Here is an 11,753-nt window from a genome sequence, read left to right as displayed (position 1 = left end):
AGAAGTTCTTGAACTTGTTTTTGCACAAAATAAACTCATTTGAACATAACCCACTCAAGAATTTCACTTCATAACATCATTTTCAACCGAAAACGATTTTGACCTAATTTTTAACCCTTTGAAACCCTAGTTTTGATTTTTGAAGTTAAAAAGACCAAGAGTGCTTAGAGTTAGATGAAATACAAGTTTAATAACTAGAAATGATGAGTTTGAGATAGAAAACACTTACCAAAACTTCCACAAGCAACCAAACCCGAATTTGACCTAAATGGAGCTTTTTCTTGCACTTGAAACCTTGAATTTTTGATATGATGCTAGAATGATGATGAGGATGATGATTTTGTTATGATTTCTACTTGAATACCATTAAATTTGTGAATTAAATTAGAGAGAGATTGAGAGCTTGAGTGTGTGTGATTTGTAAGTAAATAAGAAAGAGAAAAAGATGGGGAAATGGATGGGGAAAAAGGGATAGGGTTGGGTTAACTTGGGTGGGTCATGGGTTGGGCACAACCCATGGGTAGGATCCATTTACATTTTACTAGTTAACTTGAATGTCATCTAAGTGAAAAATCGATTAGCACCTATTAATGATCTCAACTAGCACATAATTCTCAACTTGAACAATAAATTGGCCCATATGAACACATTGCACTCAATTGAACCTTAAATTGCACTAGAACATATATTGATTAACTAATACTTAGTCAAAAATACACATAGTCTAAGAGTCAAGAACCACATTTGTTACATAAAAGTACACCGTTTTTATTCAATCCAAATTAAATAAAAAATTTGGTTAAAAAAAATACATAATCATTCTATACATCAACACGTTTGTGGTAGTTGCATGTTTTTTTTCACCAATAAGCGTAAGTTTTTATCCGCGAAAGATATGTAAGTGAGTTTTTCTTATGTGTTAATTAGTTATCTAGTTTAATTTTTGGATGATTGTTAGGATTTGTAATAGACTTAGTTGATTACATATACAATTTATATATATAACACACACACACATATATATATAGGGTAGAGATCCAGGGAGAAGGTTCTTAAGGAGAGAATGTTCATTTTTTTTTAGCTTGTTTTTTTATTTTATTTTTCACTTTTTTATTCTTTTTTTAATTAATTCAATTCATAAAAAAATTTTACTAAATAAATAAAAATAAAAAATTTCTAAACCGAGTTAGTAAGTTATATATGTAAGGGTACGGTACGGGATTCGCCCTTAAGGATATTAATAAGGGGTAGTGATAGGTCATAGAGGGTGATAGGTCATAGGAGGTAATCGGTGATGGAGTGATCTATCTAACGGGTTTTGCCCTTAGCTATTATGGCTCCGTCATAAGCCGAGAAGCTTCACCTATAACTTACGGGCTATGCCCTTTGAAAAAAAAATATTTTTAAAATTTTTATATGGAATAAGTTAATTAAATAGAGAATGAAAAGAGTGATAAAAGAAAAAAAGTTAAAAAAAAATCAAAAACTAACCTTCTCACCCTTCTCTCCTTAAGGTTCATTCTCATTTGATCTCTATCCTATATACATATATATATACATATATATATATATTAGAAAATATAAAAAATCGGACATCGGCTCATCGTCCGCTTTGTTCCATGTGTTAGCCGACCTTGTGTGAACAGTTCTCACATGAATCTGACACTATATGTATTTGTATGTAACTTTATTATTAACATATATATTCTTCCAGAAAGTGTGCCTCATCTTCGTATATTGAGGCTCAATTTTCTTCTTTCTTTCTTATGAGAAAATTTATTTAGTTTTAAAAAATAAGATTGAATGTTTCATACACAGAAGCTTCTAATTTGAAAGACCAAAGGCAAAGTAGTTAAAACGTCAAAGGTCAAATCCGGCTGAGACGAAAATATTAGTTCTTCTCACAGTTATATTCTAATTTTTACAAGTTAAATTATATTGTATTTTATAATGATAAAAAGATGACACGTTTTCTCGTGTATAAATCAAAAAAAGATATATTTATGGGAGAAGAAAAAAAAGCATGTAAGCATTTAGATATTTATCCAAGAATAATATCATTGTTTTAGTTCTACAAGATAAATTTTACATGATGAAATATTTTCTCTTTTGACAGTTGGTATTTAATATCAAGAAAAATCTTAAAATACAATAAATCGTTACAAGTGATTTGAAAAAAATTCATAGACTTGTCCCGACAAAACTATGAAATAAAACCAATAATACATCTACTAATTAAGCTGACAAAATCATTTTCATAAAAAGTATCATATACCGACCCACATTCAATTTCTACAACAATATTTTGCACCAATAAACTTTTGACTTTATTATCTTAATAAACGAGTTACTAGAAATCACTCTATATATGTTGGGGGTAAAAAATAATTTAAAAATTAAATAAAATGATTATAATAGAACTTAATTGTTATAAAAATCTAGAATGATATTTGATGTTAATCAACTTTAGCTTAGAATCAATTAACATAAATTTTAGTATTGCACCAAGATCTCATCATTTTAATATATCTTAATTAATTAGAGGTAACTTTTTGCACCAAAATACATATATCAACCATCTAATTAACGACTCATATGTGTTTCATTAAAAAATAATAATAATAAATTTAAAAAAGAAAACAAAAAAAAAAAAAAAAAAAAAAAAAAAAAACTAACCTTCAAAAGTGAAATTTCAAGCATATATTTGAGTCACAAATCATGATATGTAAATGTAATGCGAGCATAATATCTTTTCGACTCATCTAAATGTCATTTTCGACCATTGTATTATTCCACCTTTTCACACTTCTGATTTGTGGAAAATCATGAAATTAATGTAAAGCTAGCTTCCTTGTATACACTTGACCAATTCTATAGTTAAAAAATTTTCAAATTGGTTATACTTTTATTACTTTGTCTGGTTCAAACTTGAGACTTATAACAGCCAAAGTGCCAAGTCTTGCTTAGGATATATATATCTCGATCTTGATGTAAACTCTAATGTAAAATATAGTGTAACATTTGATAACAACTACCTTTGAAGTTTGATAGTTATTAAACATCTCTATCGTATTTATAAAAGTTGGTTCAGCAAAGATCATTTTGTTACTCGTACATATTTATCAACAAATAGAAAGAAAGACAGTCTCGATCTGTCTTTTTTATTCAAAGATAAGTTTATTACTCGCATATATGTGAACAAGTAAAAAGCAGCAGTACGTCTTTTGCAATATAACATTATTTGCATTTTGCAAATTATAAAAATCTTTGTCTCTCACACTCACACATGCTCAAGTCCGACGACGATGGTAATGGTGTAGCTCAGATTATACCACACTAATGAAGTACTATAAGAGAAGACGACGATGATGAAATGGTGTAGATCCTACTCGATAAGCAACTTGTCACACAAGGATTCGTGACATTAATGTTCCTTTTTATCTCTCACTCTTAGAAGTGTCTGACATGTACTTAATATATATGACATATATCTAATATCATAATCCATCCAAAATTAAGAAGCACACACTCAAAATGTGATTATACTCAAAAACCCGTTAAACTAACACATCGAAAAGTCTTGGATTTGATTAAGTTTGTTGGTGAAAACTGAAAACATATTCGTTTGTGTTCATGAACAGCTACGAACAAAAGTAAACAAGCTAACATGTTAACTAATAATTAATGAATTGAGCAAAACAAATTACAATATATCAAAATTAGAAGAAATAGTTACAAATAGTTATATATATAAAAAAAAGTCTAAATTTCATATGAACCAGTGGGTTTGGCCGTTTGGCCCCGTGCTACGGGGCTTCAATAGTCGTCTTGATACAATTTCGTTATATTAGTGTATTTGCGTTGAACCTACAACAATCTAACTAAAAATCATTCTACCATAGATATAAAAAGTAGATAGTTATTTAAAAGCAATACCACAAACGTGTTGAAAAGTTTACGACATCAGATACACATATGCAAGAAAAAACCAAAAGCCAAAATAAAAAAACATGGATGAAAATCACAAACACTTTTGCAATATTGAGCACATAAATTTAGTTTTAATGCAAGAAAAAAAAAATCAAAAAAGATAGGAAAAACAAAATGTTAAATAAAAGTTTTCCATATACAAGTATTAATTAGTTGAGAACATAAAAGATAAAAAAGTTGTGGAAACCCCCCAGACCATATATATGAGTATGCAATATCGAATTCAACAAAATCATGCCATAATAAATCTCCCCCATATTACATATTTTGAAAGTAGTGGTGGTTTCAAACAAAGATAGGTGTGAAATTAGTACTGTTTTACATTAGTATCGAAAATCATAGTGTTTTGATTCATTTCGTTCCAATTTGTAATTCGGTACCATTTTTTTGATATTGTTTCTCGGTATTGAGGTCGATCGAAAATCCCACAAACCAACAAATATGGATATTGATCGGAGTCCCATCTGGAATTTGATACCATGATACCATACCGAGATGGAAATGAAAGAAAGAAACTGCTCAGAGCCGACGTTTTTGGATTTTGAGTCTCAATATCTTAGCGGTGTGTAGGAGAGGTTAAGATATAGACATATCTTACTTTTATCTAAGTAGAGAGACTATTTTCATTTTCTATTTCTAACGGTAGAAAAAGCCCTCTAATTTTCATATAGGATCGAGAATTAATTCCGTGACTTATGTCTATAGAAACCAAGGTGTCACCATTAATCTAATTATTTGGGTTGTGAGATGGAAATGAGATGATCGAAATTTATTATGCTCATCCTTCCTTGGTTTCACAATGTAAGAAAAGAATAGTAGTTTGGAGATAAGTCGAAAGTTGTTTGGCAATCGTTTCTCCATGTGTCGTTATCCGACATTTCCATATCGAGAATAAGTAAAAGTATATTATATCATTATCTATCTATCTAGAATAATTCGGGTAACTGAAATATAAATATCCACAAAATAATGTCAAACAAGCACAATAAAAACCAAATCAAATCGAACTCAACACCACCACCTTTTTATCTCCTCTTGTTATTATCCACACTCCCCAAATTTCCTCAATCCACACACACACGCACACATATACATACAAAAACTACATATATATATATAAATTAAACAAACACACAGAGACAGACATTGATTGTGTTACGTTATAATAATTCTATGGTGGCATGGCGTCATCATCATGTCACCTGGTGATTGTCGACATGAATCATCCAACATCATTTCTACACAGGCCATTTCCCACCCCCAAACCCCATCTGTCCGAGCTTCACAGATTCAGTACTTTATTAACAAAATGGAGATTTCCTGAACGACGTCGTATCAGTGTGGTGGTTGCTGCCGGTGCTGAGCTTTCTAATCCTTTTTCAGTCAACATTGGCTTGGATTCTCAGGTTCATTTTTATTTTATTTTTCCTTCTAAAATTAAATAAATACTTTATTGGGGTTTTCATTATTATGGATATGTTTTTTGTATGCATTTAGCTATAATATTTGAATCGATATTTGTATTATATAAATTCAGGGTTACTTGGTACATATGGAACCCAAAAGGCCCAATGCCCTTGTATATTGCTAGTGAAATGAAAGGATTTAAGTTGTATTTGGATACGGGTTAGGAGGTTCCGAGTGTGTACAGCTATATAAGTCGATATAATCCCCGTGGACCGAAATAACAGCGTTGCCCTAATTGGCTAATTAGCAAACCCCTTGTGGTTGTCTCACTAAAAGTAAGCTGATCAGGGGACTCCAAGTTGATCAACAACTATACCGATTTGTAAACATTCAGATTTGTAACTTTTAGGAATCGTTTTGGACAGTTTTTACTGTCATATCCTTTTTTTAGGTGTTCTGTATATATGGAACAAAGACTAATTTGGCATTTCTCTTGTGACCAGACTGCCAAAACAAGAATATAATACTTTGTAATATCCCAAGACAATACCACCCATGTACCCAAGCCTTAAAGGGTCGAATTGTTGTTTTTGAAACATGATCTCACGATTTGAAGTCATATCTCATCACTTGATTTTGTCATTTGTAATAATCTTGTAGTTAAGAGGATTATTAGGAGGTTGCTTTAGGAGGATATAACATTACTCTATACTAAATTACAAAGGGGCGAGCTCATATACAATTATTATCTGATATAACCCGGAGACTGAGTGAAAGATGCACGTTAACAGATATTATCTATTTTTAGGGTAAATTTGTGTCTGTTCGATTACAGTTATGATATTACTAATAGAAGAAAAAAACCCTTGTTGAATGTGGTATATAATTATTTCTTCTTGATAGTTTGTGACGACCGTTGACGCTAATTTAAGCATACCAAGGTCATTAAACCTTCTTTATGATATTAAGTTGCTGATTATTTTCTTTGTAATTTCTAGACATACCAGTCCCACAATTTAACACAGTTACCATGGGTCGGTCCGCTTCCTGGAGATATAGCTGAAGTTGAAGCATATTGTAGAATATTTAGAGCTGCTGAAAGTCTTCACAATTCGATAATGGACACTTTATGTAACCCACTTACGGGTGAATGTAGTGTTTCTTATGCTTTCCCTTCAGAGGACAAGCCGTTACTCGAAGATAAGATAGTATCTGTTCTTGGTTGCATGATATGTTTACTAAATAAAGGAAGAGAGGATCTTCTTTCTGGCAGATCAACCATCATGAAATCATTCAGTGTCTCGGATGTAGATATGATGGAAGATAAGCTTCCACCACTTGCCCTTTTCAGGCGTGAAATGAAAAGATATTGTGAAAGTTTGCACATTGCTCTTGAAATATTTTTGACATCAGATGATACTCGAAGCTTGGATGTTTGGAGAAAACTTCAAAGGCTGAAAAATGTGTGCTACGATTCGGGTCTTCCTCGTGGGGACAATTATCCACCTCAATCACTATTTGCTAATTGGAATCCTGTTTATTTATCCACCTCAAAAGAAGATATTGGACCTACTGATTCTGAAGTTGCCTTTTGGAGGGGTAGCCAATTGACAGAGGAAAGTTTAAAGTGGTTAATTGAAAAAGACTTCAAAACTATTGTTGATCTTAGAGCGGAAATTGTGAATGATGTTTTCTATGAAGCTGCATTGAAAGATGCAGTTTCATCTGGGAAAGTTGAACTGATCAAACTTCCAGTTGAAATAGGGACCGCACCATCGATGTCTCAGGTTGAGACGTTTTCAACTGTCATTTCGAACTCAATGAAAAAGCCGATATATGTCCATAGTAAAGAAGGCGTTTGGAGAACATCTGCTATGGTTTCTAGATGGAGACAATATATGGCTCGGTACAGTTCACCCAGTAATATTCAAACTCGGGATAAGATGTCAGAAGTGCAATCAAACCTTTCATCTAACTCAAAGGTAGACATTTCTGTTGAAGAAAATAACGTGGAGTCTTCAACCTCAGCTAACGAGTATACAAGCAGTAACGGAGCGGTGAATGAAATTGATGAACATCAAAACGGTGTTTGGTTTGATCATCGTATAAATCCTATTGAATCACAATTACCACCTTCCAATATTTTCTCTAGAAAAGAAATGTCCATGTTTTATAAAAATAAAACTCGATCCCCTATGACTTATTTTATCTTTGAGCGTAAGAGATTGGAGAAGCAAGCCAAATCAAGAAAGAAACAGAGTTATAATGGGTCATTCGTTGATATCGAAAGGTCAAATGGGCCAGCTACCAATGGAAACTTATCTACTTATAATGGAAACAATGTTAATAATTCTCTCCCATCTCGTTCCAGTTTGAAAGATTTCAATGATGCAGATAGGCATGCAACAAGTGTCACTTTAGCAGATAATTTAGAAGGTGATGGTCGATCTTCTGTGGTTTTTTCAGAGAAATTAAGCAGTGGGAAAATGGCTGGGTATTCTAGCAATGAGGATGAAGAACTGGTTGAGGGAAATATGTGTGCTTCTACAACGGGTGTTGTAAGAATTCAATCAAGAAAAAAGGCAGAAATGTTTTTAGTGCGTACAGATGGGTTCTCTTGCACTAGAGAAAAAGTTACAGAATCTTCATTGGCGTTCACTCATCCTAGCACCCAACAGCAGATGCTTATGTGGAAATCATCACCTAAAACTGTGTTACTTTTAAAGAAGCTCGGTGAAGAACTAATGGAACAAGCTAAAGAGGTACTTTCACTAGCATATTACTGATTAGCTAATAGACTCTTCTTGCTGCAAACTAAAAAAAATCACTTCGAGTAAGTATCCTTTGCTCATGGTTTGCGTGAACATTGTGATTTATCAAGCTATTTCAATTGGGTTATGATGATAAATTGGATATATTAATACATATTTTAATTTTTAAATCTTTTTTCCCTCTAGCCTTTGAGTGTGATGCCAACGTTTTTGTATACGGTGTTTTGCGCTTCTTAAATGGTCATGGTATAGAAGTACTTGATATATTGCTTTGCTATGGTATCATGAAATTTAAAGATACTCCTTTGTTAAGTATTTCTTTCTAATTTAGTTTTGTAGTGTTAATTTTCACTATAATTTCTTTTGGGATTCTATAAACAAGGAGATTAGATAAGTTCTTCAGTTTTCGCTACAGCACTCATGCCTATCATGCTCCTGTAATATGCAACATCTGCATTGATTTTAACTTATTATACTGTAAATGGTAGTAAAAAACCTATCAGTTCATAAGGTTAACACTGGAATTGTTACATACCTACATCCGGAGTCCCGGACTTATATAGCTTACATATTAAATATTCTGACAATAATTTCTACGTGAAATACAGGCTGCCTCTTTCTTATATCACCAAGAAAACATGACGGTTCTTGTGGAACCTGAGGTTCATGATATTTTTGCAAGAATACCAGGATTTGGGTTTGTACAGACCTTCTACAGTCAAGATACGAGGTATGGTGATCATATCAATAAAGTAAAGGTGTGCAGTCATCCATTTACTTCTGCATGGCTTGACTCGGGATATCTTTTATTACAAATTAAATGTTTAAAATATAATAAGTAAAAAAGGGAACAGGTTGAAGAGTACCTACGATGCATTTTTGAACCATACATCTTGAATCATTAGATCCATATATTCATTTAGTAATAAAAAAAAAGGGTAGATGGGTGGGAACCCTCTGGTCCCATGTACGTCTTGGTACCAGAGTGCATATCACATAGAAGTATAGAACTCATGCCCGGTAAGTCACCATCCTCACACATGGATCACAAGATATAGTTTCTCCACTTGTCTGGTCACATGATCGCGGTACCACTGAGGTTTCATTGTCTAATTATATTTAACTCGATAGTTATCCATACAAGCAAAAACATGACATAGAAGTGTTTTGCAGTCAGCTCAGACTGTACATAAAGATTTGCCCATTATGACTTGTTACCCAACCCAGCATCCCTGCCCATTTTCTTCATCTCTTAATAAATAATAGCAGTTATTACATAGTGCCCTGGAATCTGGATTGCCTCAAAGAGACAATTTGCTAAAACATATTCAGTTAATTTTTTATGTAGTGATCTTCATGAAAGAGTAGATCTAATTGCCTGTTTAGGAGGAGACGGGGTTATTCTGCATGCATCAAACTTGTTTAGAGGTGCTGTTCCCCCTGTCGTTTCATTCAATCTCGGGTCTCTTGGTTTTCTCACATCACATGCTGTAAGCATCTTACTGAATTTGTGAGATTAGCAAAGTTGTCATTTTTAGTAAGAATAGATTAAATTGCTCATAGATTTCTTGTGGTACAGTTTGAAGACTATAAGCAGGATCTGAAACGAGTCATCCATGGAAACAATACACTGGAAGGTGTTTACATAACTCTTCGGATGCGTCTCCGATGTGAGATATTCAGAAATGGGAAAGCAATGCCGGGCAAAATTTTTGATGTTCTAAATGAGGTTGTGGTCGATCGGGGTTCTAACCCATATCTTTCCAAAATCGAGTGCTATGAACATGACCGTCTTATTACTAAGGTTGGTTGCTAAGTTAGTTGGCTCATCGTTCATTTTTATTTATGAGTGTTCAAAAGTGCAAATGTAATATTGGCACAATGGCACCAACTTTAAACGTCACAAAGTGCCAGTACTCGGTTTCTTATCAGATGGTTCTGTACTTGCTTTAAGGAGAAATTGCAAATAATATCAGCTTACTTTCACTGGGTTTTCTTTTAATCGGGTCAAATGGACTTCGAATATCATTACCAAGCCTATGTACTCTTTTGATACAACAAGCCTATGTACTCTTCAAAATTGAATTTTTGGTAATCTTGATTAAAAGCTTTTAACATGCTGACATGTTGTGTGATAGGTGCAAGGTGATGGAGTCATAGTAGCAACACCTACGGGGAGTACAGCTTACTCTACAGCCGCAGGAGGTTCCATGGTATGCTAAATCCTTTCGCATTTTACATTCATAGCCTATTGTTATTCCGAACACCCCATACTCGTAATAATATATATTACGGTAAGGTTGCAAGAAGCTTATATGTAAAGGGCTTTTAATGAATGCAGGTGCATCCAAATGTTCCTTGCATGCTTTTTACACCGATTTGTCCACATTCCCTCTCTTTCAGGCCTGTTATACTTCCTGATTCGGCACGCCTTGAATTAAAGGTGAATCAACCTTCTCATGCAGTTTGGCTCTAATATAAACGCTTTCTCTATATAATTTTTCCAAGAATATGATTTTTTAGGATGTTGATCATGTTATATTGTTGAAATTCATGAGACAATAAAAGACAAGTTGTTTTCAATTTGCAGATACCAGAAGATGCACGAAGTAATGCTTGGGTATCGTTTGATGGAAAGAGAAGGCAACAGCTTTCTAGAGGAGACTCGGTGCGTATATGCATGAGCCAGCATCCACTTCCAACGGTCAATAAGTTTGACCAAACAGGAGACTGGTTTCGCAGCTTAATTCGTTGTCTCAATTGGAACGAGAGGCTAGATCAGAAGGCTCTCTGATTCCTTTTTTAAATCTTTTTACCAAGTTTCTTGTAAATTACTGTACATACACAGGTCACTCAACACAAAATATAGATGGAGGCTAGAATTTATAAGGTACTATAAGATACAAGTAATTATAATCATTGTTATGGGAAAGTGGGTTACCGTATTCAAGTCGTCTTATGAAAGAGTTCATAAAACAATTCAGAAGATTGCACCAATGTTAAAGCTTCGTTAGATTTGGTTGTTACAATATAACCCCAGTTCCGACTGAAAGATGGTTATAGCTGGGACGAGTTCTAGGCTTCTAACTTGGTTCAGCTCAAAGCCTCACTAAACCCAGTTACCAAAGTTTTGTATTTTTCTTTATATGAATGATGATTGTTCTATCCCTTAGCGATAACAATTGGAGTAAATACAAATTTGTGATAACGTTGGCAGGTAATTTTGTCATCTAATAGATGCTTCGTCTCTAGCAAACGCTTCATATGCCTCAACAAGTTCTAGTTCATAGCTCAGTACTTGATGCAATGTTACTTAATAAAAGATCCTATGAAGAATCTAGTGTAAACCGAGTCTGTAGGAGTGTTTTGGTTTTTTATTCAACGCCATCACTTTTCATGTTTGTGAGAATCCAGTCAGTTATATTGACAACTAATCCACGAACAATTCAAATTTACTTGCAATGGTAAAGAGGAACCATGATATGGATGTTTCTGTGATATAAACCAAGGATATCACCGGTCACGCCGCCAACTAGTTACTCGTTTTTTAAAGACTTGGTGCAACACATTATAAAAAACAAGGAA

The 11,753-nt window shown here is 33.5% G+C and overlaps 1 protein-coding gene across 1 annotated transcript; it reads left to right on the top strand.

Moving 5' to 3' along the window:
• The first annotated feature begins 5,027 nt into the window (after window positions 1–5,027).
• LOC122586898 (NAD kinase 2, chloroplastic) lies at window positions 5,028–11,147 on the top strand. The gene is made up of 8 exons (XM_043758919.1): window positions 5,028–5,396; window positions 6,396–8,159; window positions 8,777–8,898; window positions 9,517–9,658; window positions 9,748–9,972; window positions 10,307–10,381; window positions 10,510–10,611; window positions 10,759–11,147. Exons 1-8 carry the CDS (start codon window positions 5,172–5,174, stop codon window positions 10,960–10,962), a joined length of 2,859 nt encoding a protein of 952 aa, XP_043614854.1. The 5' UTR covers window positions 5,028–5,171; the 3' UTR covers window positions 10,963–11,147.
• Window positions 11,148–11,753: the final 606 nt, after the last annotated feature.

The sequence above is a fragment of the Erigeron canadensis genome, chromosome 2 (genome assembly GCF_010389155.1).
Source record: "Erigeron canadensis isolate Cc75 chromosome 2, C_canadensis_v1, whole genome shotgun sequence".
NCBI classification, from domain to species: domain Eukaryota; kingdom Viridiplantae; phylum Streptophyta; class Magnoliopsida; order Asterales; family Asteraceae; genus Erigeron; species Erigeron canadensis.
This window is presented reverse-complemented; position numbering and strand designations above follow the sequence as displayed.

Bases quoted from the DNA above. Each gene is read 5' to 3' on its own strand.
- LOC122586898 (XM_043758919.1), top strand. From the start codon at position 5,172: ATGGCGTCATCATCATGTCACCTGGTGATTGTCGACATGAATCATCCA. The intron at 9,659-9,747 runs GTAAGCATCTTA...CTTGTGGTACAG, and splicing joins GTTTTCTCACATCACATGCT to TTTGAAGACTATAAGCAGGA. The intron at 9,973-10,306 runs GTTGGTTGCTAA...GTTGTGTGATAG, and splicing joins ATGACCGTCTTATTACTAAG to GTGCAAGGTGATGGAGTCAT.